The 23,529-nt window shown below is 37.2% G+C and overlaps 2 protein-coding genes across 4 annotated transcripts; both read right to left on the minus strand.

The window, feature by feature from the left end:
- Positions 1 to 1,384: 1,384 nt before the first annotated feature.
- On the minus strand, positions 1,385 to 12,315 carry spsb3a (splA/ryanodine receptor domain and SOCS box containing 3a). 3 transcript variants are annotated; one of them, XM_059348239.1, is made up of 7 exons: positions 12,133 to 12,315; positions 9,872 to 10,063; positions 8,799 to 8,979; positions 7,484 to 7,671; positions 6,247 to 6,349; positions 6,030 to 6,155; positions 1,385 to 2,182 (listed from the first exon to the last, which is right to left on the minus strand). In XM_059348239.1, exons 2-7 carry the CDS (start codon positions 9,977 to 9,979, stop codon positions 1,791 to 1,793), a joined length of 1,098 nt encoding a protein of 365 aa, XP_059204222.1. In that variant the 5' UTR covers positions 9,980 to 10,063; positions 12,133 to 12,315; the 3' UTR covers positions 1,385 to 1,790. The 3 variants fall into 3 exon arrangements, with proteins under 3 accessions (XP_059204222.1, XP_059204221.1, XP_059204220.1); XM_059348238.1 differs by having other exon boundaries at positions 12,129 to 12,315; XM_059348237.1 differs by having other exon boundaries at positions 9,872 to 10,066; positions 12,129 to 12,315.
- A 2,367-nt stretch (positions 12,316 to 14,682) lies between these two features.
- Positions 14,683 to 23,529, minus strand: atp6v0ca (ATPase H+ transporting V0 subunit ca). Its single transcript, XM_059348248.1, has 3 exons — positions 23,296 to 23,529; positions 18,231 to 18,414; positions 14,683 to 15,860 (listed from the first exon to the last, which is right to left on the minus strand). The coding sequence occupies exons 1-3, from the start codon at positions 23,360 to 23,362 to the stop codon at positions 15,656 to 15,658; spliced, it is 456 nt and encodes a 151-aa protein (XP_059204231.1). The 5' UTR covers positions 23,363 to 23,529; the 3' UTR covers positions 14,683 to 15,655.

The following is a 23,529-nucleotide window of genomic DNA, read 5'->3' on the forward strand; positions in this document are numbered from 1 at the left end:
CTCACTTTGGCAACCTGACCGAATTGCCAACAAAACAGGTAACAGATTACTCTTACAATGTGTTGGTAGCACTGAGGTTGAAATCGGTACACATTATTTGCATTCAGGTTGAAAACACAGAAAATTTACAGTCTGATGTTTTTTTTAAACCTAAGTTTTTGCAACCATGCCGTGATGACCACTAAAATTTGGCCAAACTTGACTTCAGTGTTCCACTGTAGAGGCCATTCCTGCAGCGTTTTACTAACCACCTTACGGTGTGTTCAGACCGGACGCGTAGCGAATATTTCGCGCGACAAGATTACATACAAAGTCAATGCAAACACGCGAATAGACGCAAATTTTTGCCGGCGGCGCGAATCGCGGGTTTCGCGCGGCGCGAATGAAACAACGCGAATTTGCGTGAGTTCAATAAATTCAACTTTGGCGAAATATTCGCGTGACGCTGTGTCGGGACAGCCTATCAGCATTGAGATTCTGGACGACAGTGACGTCATGCATCCCGGGAACCCACCTATTCTGGAAAAATGGAGGAGAAACTTATTGTTGCGGTCTGTGGGCTTCCCGAGCTTTTTGACACATTATCACCCTCCTACCGCAACCGGAACCATAAAGATCTTGCCTGGAGGAGGGTGAGTGAGGTCACTGGTCTGCCTGGTAAGTTGTGACAATGTGATTTCAGCTATCTGTTGTGTCATGGTTGATGACAGAATAAAATGGAGGGAATTATTTGGCGCTAAATAGTCTCTTGGGCGAAAATTCGCGTTATTTACTCGCACGAGTGACGCGAGTAAATTCAACTACTCGTGCGAGTAACGCGACGCGAAAATTCGCTACGCGTCCGGTCTTAACACATGGTTACTTGTATGGCAACAAATGATGCTAGCTGACAAAATAACGCCACATCTTTTTCACTTGTTACTGAAGCTGGTTTGGATACTGAACATATGATGAGCATGAAGACATCTGAATGGCAAGAGAGAAGATCACAGTAAAAGCAGGCAGAAATACCGCCGTCACAGTTTTCCACCTACGTACATACGTTCCCATCCTGGTTATTTTCTTCACTATTGTACATCAGTGATGTTGAGGAGAGTTTGAGGCAGGTAGGAAACATCAGCGTCCATGCCAGAGGACATTAACGTCTGCCAGTGTTTAAAGGAACACTCCACCATTTTTTCATATTAAAACATGTTATTCGGTCAAGTAAGACGAGTTGATACAGACCTCTTGCGTCTCAATGCGTGCACTCAATCGCCCTGGCGCGCGGCGCCACTTGGCTAGCACTTAGCTTAGCCCAGTTCATTCATTAGGACCCAAACAGATGGACGGAATAGCACTTGGGAGCACTTCGACTCGGCGCAGTAATATCATCACTCCTGAAAAATCTTCTCCCCTCAGGAGTGATGATATTACTGCGCCGAGTCGAAGTGCTCCCAAGTGCTATTCCGCCATACATTATAGTTATCCTTTTTATCCGCTTAGAAAAGCGCCACGTTTTATTTTGTGTCGCCACACTTGGTCGTTTAACTACTCGTGTAGCTGTATTTAAATAGGGAAAACGTGGAGGAGTTTGGTCGCTTCTAACTGTCCATCTGTTTGGGTCCTAATGAATGAACTGGGCTAAGCTAAGTGCTAGCCAAGTGGCGCCGCGCGCCAGGGCGATTGAGTGCACGCATTGAGACGCAAGAGGTCTGTATCAACTCGTCTTACTTGACCGAATAACATGTTTTAATATGAAAAAATGGTGGAGTGTTCCTTTAAGAGGAGGTAGGAGTGGAGCTGTCCAGTCATGTCCAGCGGCATCTCTTCCTCTGACAGGCTTCCAGGTCGGACGTACAACCCTCAGAGTCACTCTCAGAGGACGGCGCTCCGGCCAACGGGGGGACAGGCGACCGCGAGGGACGCTCAGCTCCATCTGAGGTTTCTTCTGTGGTGCCGCCGTTGAGACTAAGCACCCAACCCAGTTTGTTGTGGAGCAACTGGCGAAGGCCTGGTGGCAGTGGCAACACATCCAGGGTGTCCATACAGTCCGGCAGCAGCTGGCGAAGGCGAGCGCAGCAAAGGTAGAGCAGAGAGGTCGGCGCCGAGCACGACCTGATCACCTTCATGCTGCTCTTCGCGGCTGTGGAGCACGCCATCGGATAGAATCTCTTATTTTGCAGCTCTGTGGCAGCAACACCTGGATCAAGGGTCAGAAAACTTTTGATGATCATGTGTCATATCTTGTTAGAATACAACACTGTTTTACAGCTGCCCTTGAATCCTTGGCTTTCTTTTTTACTTTTTTACCCTTTTATTTTTCTTTTGTATCTCTAACTCTGTTTTGGATTGAGTTTTTATTACTATTTTATTCTATTTTATTCTATTGTTTTTACTGTTTTTAGTATTTTATTCTTTTTATTGTTTTTATTTATACCCAGTTGTGTATGATTTATTCTATTTTAATAACTGTACAGCACTTTGGTCAACTGAGGTTGTTTTTAAATGTGCTCTATAAATAAACTTTGACTTGACTTGTCTTGACTTGAACAATCCTGTAACATGAAGTATTAGGTGCACTTGTTGTTTCGTTTTGTTTTTGTTTGTTTTTGTTTTTCTCCTCTTGTCTTTTCCTGTCTGTTGTCTATTACGAGTTTGTCACGCTGATTTTGAGCTTGATCTGTCTCTGTTTGTTTTCAGGATTGTTTTTTTGGGTGATTATTTGTGAAACAGAGAATATGATTGTTCTGTATGAAAATTGAAAAATCACAAATAAAGTGTTAAAAAAAGAAAAAAGAATACAACACTGTTGGCCATGTGTATTAAGTTAACAAAGAATCCACACTAAACATACGAGTACATAGCTATGTTTTATAGATATGGCCATATGTAACGGACAAGAACTACTGCCTCGTGGTTGAATGCTTCCTCCAGTCAGTCAAGTTACAGTTTTTAATTATAACTGACCAGACTCACAATATACACTACTGGTCAAAAGTTTTAGACTTTTTCTAGTTTTAAAGTATAAATCAAACGGGTTCCATATCAAGATTGTTTGATTCACATCCTTACTTGCAAGACGTTTATTATTGTTATACTGGAAATCTGCTAAATCTCCTTCTATTTCCCGTTGGCTTAAAGACACCATGTTTTTTTTAAAGCTTGAAAAAATTAAAATATACATTAAGAGGAAGTACAGTCAAATTTTTTCACAAATGGCAACCTTTTATTTCCTATTTCACTAATTTAGAGGTACTACCTGATTGAATTTCTGCCTATTACTGTTGTTGTCCATTTTATATTGCATAATTGATAAATAGTATGTTTGTTGGTTGTGATTTGCCGAGGTGGGGCGTGGGTGGGGGTTTACACAGCACTCTGTAATCTAATTTAATTATTTTTCTTCTACAATTCTATCAGTGTTTTTGTTTATTTTCGTTTGTGTATGTGTATATGTGACTGTTTACATGTACATATATGGGTCAATGACGTATAAGGATTTTCAACAGGCCAAATTTTAAAAACAAAAAAATAGCATATCTATTGCAATTGTTCAAACACTCTGAATGTTGTGCACACAGAAATTAAAATAAAAAATGAAATGAAGCGTTTTTAGTGTTTTTTTCACCTATTTGAATCGGCCATGGCCTTAAAAAACGTCATGTGGTGCGACCGTGATTTATCTTAAAATTAGTTATTTTCCATAATGTGCTTAACTTTTTTTTACAAGTTCTCAGTTATTTAAAGTGTTTAGAAACAAAGTATTTAAATTTCTTTTGATATTTTGTCAATAATGATTTCATATTTTTGTTCCATAATGTTACAGTCCCGTTCTTCATTGTGCTGACACCACTATAGTTCTTCTAAATTTCATTATACTGATTTAAAAAAATAAAATCTACCAGTCACCTAAGTATACTGTATCAGTGATTAATATTCCAGCTACAGAAACTAGATATTATATTTTGAATTCAACACAGTTACTGCTTTTATTGGTCGCACCACATGATGAGTGGTCGCACCAAATGACATGAAGATATTATATAATAAATATAGGTCAATAAACAGCTCAATAAACAATACTTTTAATACAAAACATACAATTACATCCGATAATAATGAAATTACAATAATAACAATACAAATAAAACATTTTAATTACATTTTCAGAAACATGAAAAATCTCAAACATAAACGCACTTTGTTTTGAACAAACATTTCATACTTTACAATAAAGATCTGAATGTGCACCACATTGCCTTGGTGTCCTGAAATGTTTTTTTAATTAACATATTTAAAAGTAAAACAATCTCAAACACAAGTGCACAAAAATTGGATTTGATTTAAACAAAGACTTCATAACCATTTTATTTTTTTTATAAATCCATCAAACATACAGTAACTGCAGTAACTTGACAAAAGAATGAATCAATTATGTTTATCATACTATTTTCATCAGAACCTTGTATTAGAGTAAATAATGTAATCATTCACAAAGCCACAAATGTGTGCTTCTATTAAAACAGTTTGTGATGATGCATAATGATTTCATCACACTTGAAAATCATAACATTACTTCTGGGTATTTTAATGCATATGTCAAAGTGGGGGATATATTGTTAACTGCAGGCAGTTTTTAGCCCAGGCATTCATTCCTTTCTCTGTAAGCACAAGATGCAGCCCTCCATTTCTCTCTTTGTTTAGTTTTCTCTCTCTGTGGCAGATCATCTGACTTGACATGTAGAATCTTTCCCTGTTGTTTTCTTCTCTGATAGCTTTCTTTTCTTCTAGCAAGGTACTCCTCTCTTGCCACTGGGTCAGTTTTTGTTTTGCTTGACAGTGGCATCTGGTAAAATAGATTAAAACAGTAAATAAATGACAAATGACTAATGCATACATAATTACCACAGTGAAATTGCATGCTCCATCTTTTTTTACATTCTTCTCATGATATTGTACAAAAAACTAAATGTTAAATTTCATTTCTGAAATACTGAGAAAACAATACTCAAATTGTACAAAAAACTATTCCAAAAAATGTTAATATAAAGTATTTTTTGTATGTTAGTCTTAAATTAAATATAAAAGCACAATAACTGCCTATCTAGGACATATATCTATTATCAAAAACACTCTACAATGGTCGCACCACATGATACCTGGTCGCACCAAATGATATTTTCATGTTCAGTCAACATTTACAGGCAAATAATTAGCATCCTTAACAAAACAAGCTAGCTTTACACAAAAGGCAAGTTTACATTTTCTAATCAAAATATATATTTGTAGAAATAGTTTAATATTCATAATTTTTTTGAGGTCATACCACATGACATCCAGATATGGCAACTACATACCAACCGTTAAAAGCGATATGTTTTATCAAATTTGAGAAAGATTAACAAACCTGCTTGCTGTCTCCAAGGGTTCTTGGCAAACTGTTGGATGATGCAACTTCCTGTCTTGGTCTGGATTTCAAAGTTAACGTCCCAAAGTGGTAATTTCTTGATGGTCGCACCACATGATATTTCATAAAATGGACATCCTCGGACAAAGTTTGCTTGTATGTTATAATGGAACTATAACTACAAATGCCTTGAAAATTTGTACAGGACGAAAAAACACTTTGAAAATCATGCCAAATGGGGAAGAAAATATATTTGAACAGATTTAGGGTCATTTTATAGACGTTTTCGAAACAAAAATTAAGGCCGGACAGTCGCACCACATGATATTTTGACACTTTAAAGAGCACAAAAATTGCCAACAACTAACTGTTTTTGAAAGGTTAAAGTAGGTTTATATGTGGGAGATATACTGCATACCTGTGGTTTCTTTTTACGAGTTTTAACCTTTTTTTAACTGTAAAAAATACAGTCGGACAAAAAATTTGGGCGTCACGTCATTGACCCATATGTATAAAAAATAAGAAAAGGATAATTGTATTCCTGTAATGGGAAATTTTTCTATTGTATTTTTCAATAAAAATATTTTGAAAAAAAAAAAAAGATTGTTTGATTGTGTTATGTGTTTATGTTGGTACTAACCTATACACTTGCGATTTTTGAAGAACGTGAGCGTGCCGTGCCATGTGTCCAGATGGATTCCAATGATGGAGCCCTGTCCGAATCGAGAGGAGAAGTTCATCTTGTCTCCTTTATGAAGCAACAAGCCTGACAAAAAGAAGATAAGCATTGATGTCCAACTGGTTCAGTAGCCACTGTGAGAAGTTACTGCTACATGGTAGCACGGTGTTAATCTCACCGGTGTATGAAAGACCCCAGCTGTCCGAATCTTTCCCCAACAGGCTGCAGAAAGTGTGTCTGTATTTGTCGAGGTTGACATCAGATGTCCCGATGCCGACCATCTGAACAAAGATCAAAAAAAAATATTAGGAGACAAATAAAGTAGTAATAAAGTAAATAGTGGGGCGGATTAGCTCAATATTTTACAACAATCGTTCACTTTGTGATAAAAGCATGAAATTTGGTAGATGTGTTGGTGAATATGTTTCAAACAAATCTGGATATTGGGCCACCTCAAAAGCGCATGCACATTTTTGGGGGCTGCTACCCACCAAGGTTATTATAGTTAACGAAAACTAACAAAATAACGAAAACTAAAATTGAAAAAACATTTTTGTTAACTGAAATAAAAATAAAAACAAGAGTTTTTTAAAAAACGATAACTAACTGAAACTGTATTGTGTGGTTACAAAACTAACGAAAACTAACTAAAATTATGGTGAAAATGTCCTTAGTTTTCGTCTTTGTCAACTTTTTTCATTCATTATTCAGTGTTTCTATTTCAACATGCAGGAACACATGGTAAATATGTTTACTGAGACTGGGATGTTTACACTTCAACCAAAATACAAAACACCCAGAACTGTAAGAGTTAATAACCTTATTGAGGCTGAGATGGATAAACCAAAGGAAATGAAGGCACATACCCATTACAAAAAACTAAAACTAACACTAAAACTAATAAAAACTAAACTAAAACTAAGCATTTTCTAAAACTAGCAAACTCACTCTAAAAACTAACTAAAACTAACTGAATTTGAAAACAAAAATTCACAACGAAATTAAAACTAAAACTAATGAAAAATCCAAAACTATTATAACCTTGCTACCCACACGTTTAGCCCCGTTGCTCATTCCATGAATGCACGATCCTTACAAGCTGTACCTCGTTGTAAAGGTGACTAATCAGGCTTTCCAACAATATACAATTCATCACCAGTTGGTATTATTAAAAGGGCAGTTTTTATTCATCATTGATTTATTCGTATAACAAATGCCTGCCACGGCCACTAGGGGGCGTTTTTGAGGTGGCCCAATATCCAGATTTGTTTGAAACATATTCACCAACACATCTACCAAATTTCATGCTTTTATCACAAAGTGAGCGATTGTTCAGCTAATCCGCCCCACTATTCATTTATTTTTATTGAGGAAAAGTTCATGCCAGCAGATGAGTGTTAGGAGTGGAGTTTTACCATGTCTGTTCCGTACACTGGGGACGTCATCTTGATCTCCCAGAAGTGCTGCCCTTCAGCCAGCTCTTTGGAGCCGCGTATTGCTGCTGTGCCACAGCTGTATTCAGAGTGGAAGTTCACTTTGCGATTGTCGCAGCTCAGTAGTGTGGCTGTTGATCGGCTGTTGGTGTCCCAAACCCAGTCAAACTCTGAAACATTACCACCATCAGTCATTAATGTCCAAATATGTAAGAAATAAAAAAAATAAAAAAAGGAATTGCACAAAAATATCAATGCTGTTAAGTGACATCACTTAACCCATTGACGACGGGAAAGCATTACTGCATTTCTACCATTAAAACTGGGAGCGCTGTTGCGTCACTCTACCATTAAGGCCGGGACAGCGGATATGTCATTTTGTAGTATTTGTATTTTTTTCCACCTATTTTCGGTCTCTTGGCCAATGAAATGCATCAGAATCATGATCAGAATACATGTGGGAGTGTCGCAATGCAACATCGGACTTTTCCAGAACTTATAAATCATGGAGGAAGACGACTATAGCGGAGGAGCTCAGCAGGAAGTGACGGAAGAGATCTGATGAAAACAGCGCCGATGATTTTATTGCTGATCTGGACTTTGCACCCTCGGAACCAATCGACCGGCATTTATGGATGAGGAATATGTTTTTAGACGACATATTTTCACCGAAGAACAGACAGATTTGTGGTCATCTGGAGATAATATTATTAATAATATATTAATATTAATAATAATAATAGGCTAATTGATTGTGATGATATAAGAAATCCTGACTGTTTATGTCTTATATTACTTTATGCGTCGTTGAGTACCCTGAAAAGTGCAATATATAAAATGTATTATTATTATTTATTATTATTATTGTTATGATAATTATTATTATTTTTATTACAGTAGGCTAATGAGAACTATGTCTTGTTCTTCCAGTGGTCATATCATGTTTGCATCTTGCTAATGGGCATGTATTAGTATTATGCATAGGATTTTTTATTCAGTCAAATGTAACATTTGCTGAGTTTGTTGATTTTTAAAAAAAACTTTATTGAAGGTTTGGACAAATAAACTCAACTTCGTATGAAAGCCACGGGTATAAGCTCTCAAATACTTTTTGAATTTCATTTTTTATCTGCTACAGAGGCTGAAAAATCTATTATTTAGTAGGTGTTGAATTTCCAGAAAAACTTCAGGTTCTAGGGGGTCATTTGAAAATCGCCCAGAGGTTTTCCAGGCATTTTTTTCCAGGCGCTTTAGGCCTTAATGGGTTAATCGACCTTGGAATGCAGCTGCCTTTTACCTTGGTCATCCTCTCCACAGTGGCAGTCTTTAACTTGGTGAAAACCTCGCAGACGAGGGTTGTAGTTGGTCTCAGCCTGGGAGTCGCAGCCACAGTAGGACTCTCCGGTGACTGGCACGGCACTGGGGACTGGAGGGACCATAACTGCTGAAAAGTCTGCCTCGGAGTCTGAATCACTGTACTGCAAGAAAGAATAAATTCAAATGACAGCAGCATTGCTTATGTAACAACACTGCACTGGTTGTGATGCTCCACTGCTACAACATTAAATTAAACGTTGCAATGGAAAATGTACACTTTAAAAAGATCTGGGGCCCTTTTATTGAAGACATTAGAAAAGATAGACCTCAAACTGGGACCTGAACGCACTGCTTTCTTATTTTTATTTTATTAAGTAATTTTTTTTTTTAATTATATTATATTGTATATAAATATATGTTATATATATTTTTTTTTTTTCTTGATATGTATCCGGGTTATGAGACTTCTCTGGCCCTTTTCATATGAGCGGACAATTTGGGGCATTTTGTTGGACCGACATGTTTTTGTGCACATTTTCTTTTTACGTTCATGATTAAGTGGTGGCTGGCTGTCTGTTTTGTTTTATCTGTTTGTTTACTTTTATTGTATTTATTTTTTTCTCTGTTGGATTTTTTCTATGTTTCTTGTACTGTATATGTCTGTATATATATATATGTGCCAAAACTTTGCATAAATAAAATTTACAAAAAAAGAAAAGAAAATGTACACATGTAACAGTGACATACAGATATTATGGTGCTTCCTTTCATTGGAAATAATTATTGGTTCCGATACAAAACAACCTAAAACTTTATCTTCAACAAATACACATTGTTTATAGTAGCCAAAGGCAAATTAGCAGCGATTAGTCTGACGGGGATCCCCGAAGTGGATTTGCCAATCATCTCTTGATGATGCATCCTATCTCCTGCCTCAAGTGTAAACAAGTTACAACATATGACACAGACAAAGGCTCCAGTGTCCACTAACACTAACACATCTGTTCAGAGCTTCAGGTCCGGAGGGTAAAACAGAAGCCCTTGTGTGCTTACCTCTAGGCGGTCATAGCTCCATTCTTCAAGGGCTCGGGCATCAGCATCGCGTCGTATCCCACCCCAAACATAACGCCATGCACGACTGTTCCTGCTCCGCCTGGACATGGCAGCGACAGAGACTCAGCAGTAGAAGAGCCTGACAGTCAGTTCAGGTTCAGTCCAGAGGCTCAAAGAACAGCATCAGCCCAGCTGCTGACAGATAAAAGGATAAAATATAAAATTACATGATAATCGTGAGAGAGGCTTAAGTCTCTATGGCAGTTCACCTGGAAACCTAAAAAAAGACACAAAATGACCAAAAGAAGACACAAAATGACAAAAAAAAGACACAAAATGACTTACAAAGACATGAAAATAATTAAAAAGTTGACAAAATAGCCCTGCTGACAGATAAAAGGATAAAATATAAAATTACATGATAATCTTGAGAGAGGCTTAAGTCTCTATGGCAGTTCACCTGGAAACCTAAAAAAAAAGACACAAAATGACCAAAAAAAACCTTTTTAAATTGCTACTTTTGTGCACTGCAAAGTCCTCTGAATCTGTTTAAAATACTTTAATTTCATTACGGTTCATTTTTACTCTCTTCAACCAAAAAATTTCAGTCCAGTCCAGAAAAAAACTAAATCAAAATATGTATAGAGATGATAAACCTGCTTGCTGGCCTCAACTTTTAGATAGTCAAATTTATTTTGTGAATGATATTTGGCATGCCAAGAGAGTTAATTTTGTGATTTCTTGATGTCATCCTGGTGTCTTATCTCACAACTTACATTTTAAAAATTTCTCCATGACGCTCATCAGCTTCATCATAACATCACCCTGTTAAAATAATCACCTAACTCCTTTTTTCAAGTTTTGCAGGAAACACAAAAAACTTCACAAAAAGTGTAACATACGACATTTATTGATCATTTCACTCACAAATGATGTAACAAAGGATGGCTATTGGCATAATAATAACACTGTGTGTAAATTATGTAACTTAAGAGAAATAAATGACTTAGGGAATTTTTTTAACATACCTTTGTGACTTAAGCAAGATATGGTAACACTTTATTTTGAAGGTGTCTACATAAGAGTGACACAAGCCTGCCAGAAACATGACATGACAAGTATCATGAGCATTAATGTTACTTCAAAGTGTCATTAATGTTCATGACACATCCCATGTCATGTGACATGACACACGCTCATGTAGACACCTTCAAAATAATTATTTTGACTTAGGCATAATAAATCCCCTTAAGTCACATACTTGACATAGGCCATTATCTTAAAAGGGTAAAATCACATGATCTGATCAACTGAGGATGTAGGCGATTTTACCATAGGTGACTATGAGGAGATGATTTAGGCAAAAAAAACAAAATCAATTTTGACAAAAAAATTGATTATTTTAACAGTGTGACTATATTCTAAGGCAATGTTATCACCACAGACTGTATAAGGTTATCACATGAAATTTAGCCCAGTGAGAGTTAGTGAAGCTACCGTTGACTATTTAACACACACCGTGCTAACTTACTACTTAATTTAACGCTCATTAATTGTTAATAGTATGCTCCGTGTCCACAGATTATTCTCACCATCATTAAAACTGTTATCATATTTGGACGTGCGATGTTTTCCCCCCCAACTAGCTTTAGTTAGCCACCTACCTAGCTAACAGCTAACTAGCGCTAGCCATATAGAGTCCAGCCCGTTGAATGCATCAACACGTTAGCTTTAGTTAGCCACCTACCTAGCTAACAGCTAACTAGCGCTAGTTAGCTGTTAGCCACCTACCTAGCTAACAGCTAACTAGCGCTAGTTAGCTAACAGCTAGCTAACAGCTAACTAGCTTTAGTTAGCCACCTACCTAGCTAACTAGCGCTAGTTAGCTAACAGCTAACTAGCGCTACCAAGCTAACAGCTAACTGCTAGCTAACAGCAATTAGCTAACAGCTAACTAGCGTTAGCCACATAGAGTCCATCCCGTTGAATGCATCAACACGTTAGCAGGCTATAACAAGGTCAGAGGCACCACGATTCAACTTAAAACTGCTGGTTCTGCTTCTGCACACATAGTTTAGTTTACTAGTAGATGCCGTTGACTAAGGTTTAGTAGCTGTGTATTAATTAAAGGGTGACCGCAGGAGGAATAGCTTGGCTGGTGATGCAAATTTAGCCTAGCGTAAACTAGCCAGTTAGCTAGCGTTCGGCTAGCTACGTGCTAGTTGCTATCAGCACTGGATAAAAGCGTCAACGTTACCTGCCTGTTGTTCACAACCAGCCCTGAAGGAAAACAACCTGACAGCCCCACAGAGACGTTGTTGCTTACAGCCACCTATTGCTGGATAATCAATAGACTTGAGCTAAATGAGTGGTAGCTACGCTTCCTCTCTCCATGACCTACTTTAGTAGTGTGACCGTAAACAATAACAGCAGCTCTCTGCAGGAGCTCTCTGTCTGCTCCACAGGAAGTTTTCACTAGACTCCTGTCATTATCAGCCTCATTACAGTTGTTTTTTTAGTGGTGGAAGAGGTATGTAGGTCATATTTGAGAAAAAGTACCAGTACAACACAAAATAATTAAATACATGTAAAAGTTCTGCATTACACATCTATCAGAAAAATAAAAGTTAAAGTATTATATAAAGAGGACCCCCTCATAGTTGTTTTTTTGTTGTTATTTTCATTGATCTTTGTGTTAATTTTGTGGTCTTTTGTCATTTTGTAGTTGTCTGTGGTGTCCACTTGTAGACATTATGTTGTTGTTTTAGATAGATAGATAGATAGACAGATAGACAGATATACTTTATTTATCCCAAGCTGGGAAATTACAGCGTAGCAGCAGCATTACACACAGAGACAATGACAACACAATTAAATAAAAAGAAGAACAACCTAGGCATACTTCAAGCAATAAAATATAAAAATACAATAAAATACAATAAAAAATAAAGTGTCTCAAGAAGAGTATGTATTAAGGAGTGGAATATAATTCCAGTGCAGAATAAATATGAATATACAGTATAAAAATGTTGGTGCTATGAAACAAATAAGGTGCAATGAACAGTGTGCATAAAAAACACATAAAGTGCAGAGACAGTATGTAATGAACCAGGTTATTATTTGTTATTGTACAGTGTGATGGCATGTTTTGTCTCTTTATGGTCATTTTGTGTCTCTTTGTGGTTGTTTTGACTTGCTTTGTATAGTTTATAGTACCTGTGGTCCCTTATGGTACATCTCTCTTTATTAAGTGTCATGTGGTTGGGGGCATGTGCCTGGAGGGGCTTTTGAGTAATCCATCCATGCCCATCCTGCATTCAAAGTGTTACTTAAGTAGAAGTACAGAATAGTTAGAAATAAAAATGTACCGGGAAATAATTGCAGTTTGAAATTTAAAAACACAAGAAGCAAGTAAAATGCAGAAATATTAAATATTTTGCACTATTTCTAAGCAAAGATGGGCTTTAAGTGTGAAATGGCTAGACTAAAGGCAGTAAGTACATTGTACTAAACGTTTTACAGAAACTGGATCAGTTATAGCCAAAGCATGATCAGGAAGACCAAAACTTACCACACAATCTGAAGATCAAAACAGCAAGCTTATTTACCCAAGAGATAGAAAAGAAGGAAAACGGGTCCAAAATATGGTAATAGAGAATGCAAGTCTCAATCAGCAGAAGTACTGTCAAAATAAAGGATGCCCTGTAGAGGACAATAAGCAGTTTCTAAACCACTTCTCAGGAGGGGAAACATCATTTCAGAGGCTGACAGGAAAAAGTCTTATTTTACTGATTAACGCAAGTTGGAAATTTATAGCAGTGACATAAGGGTGGATTTAAGGAGACAGGAGAGACAGTGACACCATTCCACTACTGAATATATTATAATAAATCATTGTTACTGACACAATAATGTGTAAGCTGTATTTTACTGATGTAGGTGCTGTTTATACATGTAGGAACATTTTTTTAAATGCCATTGAGCTTCATATATTCTCCTAGTGACAGCAGCAATTTGCTGCTTTGAGTATTTTATGTTTAAATGTAAAACTTGCTTTGTGCAAATTTTAAAAGTACTGCCACTTTATCTCACATTTAGTGCTTCCAGTTTTAATTTGTTCCAATAATTTGCTATATTGTAAGGTTATCACAAGGTGTCCATGCTGTGTGAGCTTAGTAACAATGTGTGTGAGCAGTTTGTAAGCCTTTTTCCTCAAAAGCCCTTTATCAGTAGCAGATTTTGTCCAGATTTTTCCATTTCTATGCTGATCAAGATTCCTGATGATTAGTAGAAGAATAACACTCTTCAGCCTCTCAAGCATGGAGACTTCTCTATTTTATATCTTATTAAACTGAATATTTGGTTTTGGACTTACATTTAAAGAAACATTGACATGTGGAAAACTGATTTTCTACATTTTTCCACATCCGATCTGCAGGATCTTTTGAAGTTTTTACATCCTCCTTAAAAACACACTTTTTCTCCCTGGCTTTTAATCAAGTTTAAGTGGACATCTTGCAAAAACAAAATTTTATTTACATTTTTTATTTATTTTATTTTTAATTTATTTTATTCTATTGTTGCACTGTGTTTATGTATTTTAGTATCTTAGTTTTTACCGTATTTCCTGCAACTGTGATATCTGTACAGCACTTTGGTCAACCCCGGTTGTTTTAAATGTGCTTTATAAATAAAGTTTGACTTGACTTGACCCAAGTAATTAGTCTACCAAATAATCAGTAGAAGGAAAAGTATTCTTAGTTGCAGCCTTATTAATATCAGACCCAAAAAAAACAGTCTTGACAGAGATGTTCTGGAGGAAGTTGAGTTTTATTTGGAAATCTGACAGGCATGGCTGAACAGTGAGCTCTCACCTTCAATAAAACAAACAAAAAAATCAAGACAGCAGCACTACAGGTAAACGATACTAGTGTTTGAGAATGTCATATTAAACATAAAGACTTGCACACACATTATGCACTCAGGTCATTCACACACACACACACACACACACGCACACACACACTGTCAATCCATGTCAACATGTGGACATCCTCCATTAATAATCACACTACATCCAGAGGAATTCCAAGCACTTAGAACAATTACCCACAGTGCAATTAATCTAACTATACACAGATAATTTATATATTTTTATGTATATAGGGTATTCAATAAACATTATTCCATTTAGACAGTTTCATTAAGTCAAAATCTTCATAACTTTCCATAAATAGTGAAAAAAAATATGTATTGACAGCTCCTCACCGCTGCGATTCAAAAAAATGGTCCCCGAACAGAACATGAAAAAATAAAATACTAGTGTGCATGATTTTTCAGCAGTCTCAAACAGAGAATGACAATCAAAACCACCAACATAAAACAAAACTCAAGGAGGGGAGTGGGCAGAGGGATAAACGTTGATACTCACACTCACAGCACAGACTGGTTACTACATTTACAGGGGGTGGAGGGACTCTGGATCACTGTACAGGTTAAGATCAGACAACAAATCAAGCAGACTGTCCACACATCATCCCACAACAACCAATACATCTTCATGCCCGTTCAGTACTCACAAGACCTGACACAACTGGATGGCTTTAAACAATATCGATAGATCACATCTACTGAGGACGCGGCTGTCAAAGACTGCCAACATGTTTCTGTTGCCATCCCATCCTGTCAGACCCACGGGGTGTAATGGAAGTAGGTGAAAATCTCCTATTTGTTCTTGCTGCTTTGATGTGGAATGAATGAGATGGTGTTTGATGCGCACACTTATTATTTTGTAGATAGGATGAGGGCCACGATGAGCCCGTAAAGCCCCAGCACCTCGGCGAAGATCAAGATAAGGATCATGCCCACGAAAAGCCGAGGCTGCTGGGCGGTGCCTCGCACGCCGGCGTCGCCCACGATGCCGATGGCGAACCCGGCCGCCAGACCGCTCAGGCCTACGCTCAGACCGGCACCAAGATGCAGAAAGCTCCTGTTGGAGAGAGAGAGAGACGGGGAAAAGAGAGGTGTCATAACGCTGTCTGAAACCAATGGTAAATTAATGTCAAAACAATTTTCTTTGTCATCCTGTATAAATAAATACACGCTACTGGTCAAAAGTTTTAGAACACACCAACTTTTCCAGAATTGAATTGAAAATGATGCAGTTTAATGTCTCAGTGTACTCTGAAATTAATGCACATTTGCAACATTTAAAATTCTTTATTGAGCATGATAGTGTTTTGGAAGTAAAAAAAAAGATTCAAAATCACATTTTATGTTGGACTAAAGGACTAAAAAAAAGACACAAAATTACAAAAAAAGACACCAAAAGACACAAAATGACTAAAAAAAGAAACAAAATGACTTACAAAGACATGAAAAGAATTCAAAAATGGACAAAATAGCCCAAGACTCCATAGAGTTAAGTTGTTAACCCACTTCTTGTTCCCTGAAAAATGCCTACTTGTATAATTCTGAAATGTACATTATTTTCCAGTTTTGGTTAAGCTTACCTTTTTTTATTTACCTCTGGCAGTTCACCACTTACCTTTGGACCCTTTCAAGCTGTTCATTTGACTTGAACTGCTTGAATTTCAATAAAAAACTGGAAAAATTGGGGTGTTCTAAAACTTTTGACCGGTAGTGTATATAAAAGGGAACTCCTGGATTTGCAACTAAGATACTGTAACAGCCATTTCACGACTTCAGTTTTATAAGCACTGTTAACCTATTCAGTTTTGTTAAAGATCAGAAACACTTTTCAATCGGCAGTAGTAGTTTTAATATTATCAATGAGGACCCAGAGCTGGCACCATGCAGTGGACTTTTGGCCGTTTGTACAAAAGTCCACCTACAGATTGTTCTTCTGCATTCTTGTGTGCTCTGAAATAAAACAGATGAGGATTTTAATAGTGTAATGCTGGATTTTGGACATTCTGGACTACTTATATGAGCCAAAATACAGTTCAGAGTAATTACTCAGCCAAGTAATTCTGGTTGTTGCCACTATATTTAATGTGTGCCAATGGAAACAGAGGTGGGGTTGCTGTGCTGCAGCTAATTTCACAGGGGGCGAAAAGCTAAAAAAACAACAACACCACCCTTTTTCTCTGTTCTCTTTCCAGCAGTGAAATACTTCTTTAATGCAAATGACATGTAACTGCATCACGCCTGGTTTTCATGTTTTAATGTCGCTATAAAATAAAGCAAAAAACTTAAAAAAAATTTTTAAAAAAAGAACACCAAAAACTACAAATGACACATCAAATGTGTGGTACAGATTGACTTAAATAACCTCCCAGAAGAAATTTGGCACATCAGGACTGCTACATGCATAATATAAAGGGGTAATTCACAGTACCAAACCCTCTTTGAATCAGGTTTTTCAGGACACACAGACTGTATGGTTCAGTCTCACTGCACTCAATAAACCCTGAATAAACATGAGCAGTAACCTGTTCACTCCTTGCCAAGCATAACACAGCAAAGACCCAGACATAGAAAATGTAGCATGAAGAAGGAAATCAAACAATCAAAAAAATCCCCAAAATTCTTTGGGAGAAAAAGCATCAATTGGTCAGAATAAGTAGTGGTCAAAAACTGTTGTGGGACTATTTCACTAAAGAATCTCTTTGAGGTTAGATGATTAACATAGATGTTTCTAATTGAGATAAATTGATAAAACTTTTAAATGGCCAGTAATTGTTTTTAGTATACTGATTTGGTGGTCAAACTCTAGGCACAATATATACAAATTGTTATAGCTATTTTTTGTTTGTTTTTTCCAAGCATTCTGTATATCTCCTCTAAATAATAATAATAAATAATAATAATAAATGTCCCTTTTTATTTTATTTATTTATTTAGTATTATTATTATTTGTTTGGTTTTATGTGTATATGTATACATGTGTGTGTGTGTGTGTGTATGTATGCGTGTGTGGATATATGTATATTTTTAATTTTAGTTTTTTATTATTGTTTATTTGGCTGCTGTTCACCCCTCCTGTTTTTCTTTGAGGAGGAGAGAGTTGTATTTTCTCATTATCATTGCTATTTATTGTTTTTTGCTTATTTTATGTGAATGTAACTCTCTGGTTCGGGGGGCGGGGGGTTGTTCTAAAAGAGGGAAAAATGGGTGAATTGTACCGTGTATTATGTCCTGACAACCCAATAAAGATATATATGAAGAATCTCTTTGAGTTACTTGATGCCTTTTTGACCACTGACTTCTTTTTTGTGTTTGTGAGTTAATTAAGTAAGTTGGGGGTGATGCATTATGTGCTTTATATGACATTTTATAAACTATAAATGTAAAAATGATGTTTCTAAAGGACTCCTGTATCAGAGGAGTATCTTACTTGTAAAGGGAGACGTTCTCAGAGATGTTGTTTGCTATCAGCACAGCCACCACCAGCCCGTAGATGGCGATGATACCAGCCATGACCACGGGGATGATGGACTTCATGATGAGCTCTGGCCGCATCACAGACATGGCAGCGATGCCTGTGCCGCTCTTCGCTGTCCCATATGCTGCTCCTAATGCTACGGAAGAAAGGAGAGAGTGCCTGTTACTATATCTGTTCAATTCGGTCACAAATGATTCCTCACAAAACAACACCAACCAGACAAGATGTGGATTCGGATGGAGCCGGGTGACAATAATTATTACAGTCGATCGATTTCAGACGCAGGTAACAGACAAAATGAAAGATTACAAGACATTCGGCTGCCAGTTTTCTCCCACCCAGCCATAAATAACGGAGAAATTAAAGAGATATAACATAAAAAACAGAGGCGTACTTGCAAATCACACAAGTGAATCTATTTTTAGAGCAACCCATCTCTGAAACACACTCAGCCTTGCTGTCTCATACAACCTCGCCCATTTTAATGTGAATATATGAAGCATGCCAGTTACAGCTTGTATACCTGAAACAATCTACAGTAATACACCAGCCCTGCAACATTTCATCATTGATTAAACTTTAGATTTTGAAAAACTAATCTGACGTGACATCCTTAAATTTTAATTTGTTTCGTCAACCCAAAACCAAAAAATAAGTTTAACAATACAAAACAGAAAAAGCAGGCCATCTTCTTTTCCAAAAGACTGAAAGCAGAATTTTAATTCAATAAAGCAATTGTAGAATAGTAACTAATCAAAATGTCCATTAACCACAGCAGCTCTGTATATAATTGAATTAATTTTTATTTGTTTAAGCCCCATGACTTTCTTCTTCCAAGGAGCTCTAACTTGATCTGTCTTTTATCATGTTTTAATTGTGTCAAACAGAAAAAAGACTTTAAGACTGAAGTTCAGGTTTTGTTGCCACTTTGTCAGAGAGGTGGTGATTAAATCAGGCAGCCAGTTAATCACTTATCATGCATTTGCCTTTCTTTCACCAGAAAGCAGCTCACATGACGTGTGGCGGTTAGTATCCTGTAGTGGCTCATCTACTACACATGACTGGACACAGGGCAGTCCTTCTCTACAGATAGATGACCAGCACTACTGATTAATAACAACAAAGAAATAAACTCAATCAACAGTGCTCAGCTCTAGTCTTGTTGTTACCTGAAGCGCTAACAATCAATCTGTGCAGGCCAGTTACTGGTTATCACACATGACTTTGATAACAACAAGCAGAGAGGAACTGTGAATACAGGATGTTACCTGATTATAATGAAGACCTGCTGGACGAATGAATAAATAAATCACATAACACTATTTCACCACTTCTCACTTGCTGACGTGGGTGTGTTGACACTTTCGAGGGCTATGTTCTTGTACAACTACAAGCAATTGTACAACAATTTTAACAGCGCTGTACCGAGAAATTATTTTCTTTATCCTCAGGGAGGAGAAGGTCATACAAAAACAGGAACCACACAATATTCAGTAATGGTTTTCTTACCCACTTATACTTTATGCAGTCTACATTTGCATAAAAGAAAAAAATAACTTTAGATTAGGGCTGGGCGATATGGCCCTAAAAGAATATCATGATATTTCAGGCTATTTTTGTGATAACGATATTCTTGACGATATTAGGAAATACTTTAAAAGACATAGAAAATATGATTTTTTTTTTAGTCTGTATAAATAATAAAAAATCTAAAATGTAGTTTGAAGTGCAAATCTCAACAGTTGCCAAATACAAAAAAAATTACTCTTGACTCCTGAGTATGAGCAAATAATAAAAATATCCATTTAGGGGTTCCGGGGGCATATTTTAATGAAATTTTGTAAAGGAGAATAAAGGTTCTTGTATGTTTTATTTAAGGCATCTTATTTTGACAGTCTTCTTGTAAATTCTGTGGTGGATTCTCTTAACACACTGTGCTCTTATTTTGAAAGCTGCATGTGTTTAGCGACAGGGAGTAAGTAGCTTTTTGTGATTAAAACAACTTTAACCACTACATCAAGAAGTAGGAACGTTGCCAATATCATGATATGCATTTTTTTAACCATAAAAAAAATATACCGATATTATCGTCAACGATACGATATGGCACACCCCTACTTTAGATCCTTCTCATTTTCAGTGCATCGTGGGCCTGGTTCCTCACTGTGCCTCCCATTAATAATGAATAAGCCTGGACATCACATGTCCACTAGGTCTTCAGCCTTTTACAGAAGTCACCCAACAGATGCTTGATTAATTGTTTATTCCGCAGCAGCTTTCCTATAACCTTTTCTAGATGTTACATTTCTGTTTCCGCCTCATGCAACGTCACCTCGAGAAATCCTGGACTGGTTCCACTGTGAACAATCAAACAACTTTCAAGACAATATGACAGCACCCATAGAGATTTTACAGAGGGATATGTTTCTAATTCAAAGCAGCAAAGCCCTGTGTGCCTTCTATAATGTGGTAAATAGTTCATAACAGTGCCTTATGTCTGTTCATGATTTAACCATCCTGCTATGTAATGTGTACACAACCTAAGTACATGAACCATGAGCTCAGACCAAGTGTGTGCTGTCCCAACATGTGCAGTATGTATGAGCTAAATAACAGACACCTCTGACACAGGTAGTAAGAAGTCTTTAGCCCTATATTAAATTAAACTAATTTAGATGTAATTACAGACGCGCTGATCTAATTGGGTGTCAGCCAGGATGTGACTGATCCACATTAAACTTTGTCAATGACATTAGAAAATCTAGTGTTTCAGTTACATTCACTTAGACACGATGGGCCACGCCGTTTTTAATGTCACAGCAGTCCGTCCTGAAAACTGAATCCACATTTTATGCAGTGTGGTACACAGATTTTAGACAAGGGGAAGCACTGGTACTGGACTGGTAGATGCTCTGGGTGATTGAGTCCAAAGATGATAGTTTGGATCTGTGCATCACCATTTTGATTATACTAAAGCTCTCACCAATGCCCTACATGTGCTTAAAATATAGGGCCTATTTTTAATTTTGTGGTCAAGTTAGCATTGATGTTTAATCGTAACAGCAAAATGTTTGTCTATTTAAAAAACTTATGGTGTATTATTATTGTAATGATCTCAATTTCAGTGTTATTTTACCAGTGAAAATTTCCTTTATGAACATGTGAATAGAAGATCAATAAACTATTCAGCCTAAAAATACGAGGCAACTCTTTCACTCATTCAGCACACCAAGTGTCTCCTTCCATCAGATCATCGATGACTTCCAATTACAGACACAGTTGTCTGTGTCTGCAGGAATTGGCATTACTTGATTAACAGTAAATCCCAAAATCAAAAACCATATTTCGCCCTTACCATCCTCTAGATTGTTGAGAATTCTGCCTTCTCCAGAATATATAAGAACTAGATGGCACTCAAAGCACAAAAGTATATATTTAAAGGACTTTTTCCAAAAGCCATGATGCAGTTACTCAAAATAATCAACTTATTGTGAGCAGTGTCATGTAGTAACTATTTTCTATGTAATATGATTCTTAAATTAAATTGCTCACAACAAGGTTTGTCTGATATCTTTAGTGTCATCACTCGAATAATAACAACAATAAACTGTTTTTTGGGGTTATAGTAGACCATGATTTCTTTAGTCAAAGATGTTTTGCATACTGAATGACTCAGCTCCATGAAACCTATTAGCACATTCATGTTAAAAAAATAATTTGACTTCACGTTTTCATGACATACATTTTCTTAATGTCACTATAAAATAAAGCAAAAACGTAAAAAAAAAAAAAAAAAAAGAACGCCAAAAACTACAAATGACACATCAAATGTGTGGTACAGATTGACTTAAATAACCTCCCAGAAGAAATTTGGCACATCAGGACTGCTACATGCATAATATAAAAGGGGTAATTCACAGTACCAAACCCTCTTTGAATCAGGTTTTTCAGGACACACAGACTGTATGGTTCAGTCTCACTGCACTCAATAAACCCTGAATAAACTGTTCTGAGCAGTAACCTGTTCACTCCTATACTAAACATAGTGGTTTTGTATATGATTCTTTGTGGAGAAATTCACTTTTTCAAATAAACTACTCGAATAGTAGACAAAATGTGTTAGTCGAGGTCAGCCCTAGATATCTCCAAAACTTGGCACCAAAATAATCTAAATTGTCAAATACACATAAACAAAAAAATGTAGTTTTTATTTGTGGGTGAACTGTCCCTTTAAGGGATCGGTTATTCTCTGACAGCCTGGACCCCGCCTCGAGTGCATGCTATATGTGAATGAATGGATGCATGTTCCCTTTAATTCCACACACTGATGTTTAGGCCTTGATGCTGGCCCTCCTGCACTACAACACACTACAACTAATGCGGAATGTGGCTGGATTAATCCCAACAAAAATCCCATTTATTTTATAATTCATGAAGATCTGGACCTTCCAGTGCTGTGAAATAACTTGATTATTATTAAAAGGCGGCCTGAGCGGGGAAGCTGCCACCTCAGTGAGGGTCTGCGTCACCAGGACACAGCATCACAGCTGGATATGATATAACCAGGCGGATCCATGAGGCAGCTAGCTACAGTATTAGCAGCTGGTGGTCAGCAGCTGGATGTCAGTGGAGACCTTCCCCGAGCATCCCCTGGCAGGTGTGTGTGTGTGTGTCGTGACCGACACAGCTAACACCCAACACCGCTTCTCTAAAACACAGCCTCCTCCTAATGTTGCCGTTTCTAATATCGTCACAAAATGTCAACATCTGGCTAAGCTAGCTTATTATTTTTTTTTTTTTTAAGATTATTTTTTTGGCATTTTGTTGCTTTATTGATAGTGAGAGATAGAAAAGGGGATCAGGCCGGATTCGAACCCGGCTCCGCCGCAGCACACGGCATACCTGGTTAGCGTTCTACCGGTGTGAGCTACCGGGACGCCCCGCTAAACTAGCTCATTGTCAGCTCTAAAAGGTTGAGATGTGAGCTGGAGAAGAAGAAGAAGAAGAAGCTAGTTACCGCTGAAGACCATGGCCGCAGAGGCTCCCATCACAGCGAAGAAAGGCGAGTACTCGGGGTTCTCCATTCTCCCACTTTTCTCGGGGCGATACAGCTACAAGGCAGACTATCTTCTTTTTTCTCAGGTTTTCCCCTTTTCACACCGTCAGCTCTGGACAGGTTAAAACGCGGAGAAGGGGGGCGAAAACGTAGCTGCCAGCAGGAGCACCGGTGTAGAAGAGGAAAATGGCGAAA

This window comes from Centropristis striata, chromosome 13, assembly GCF_030273125.1.
Source record: "Centropristis striata isolate RG_2023a ecotype Rhode Island chromosome 13, C.striata_1.0, whole genome shotgun sequence".
In the NCBI taxonomy this organism is placed as follows: Eukaryota; Metazoa; Chordata; class Actinopteri; order Perciformes; family Serranidae; genus Centropristis; species Centropristis striata.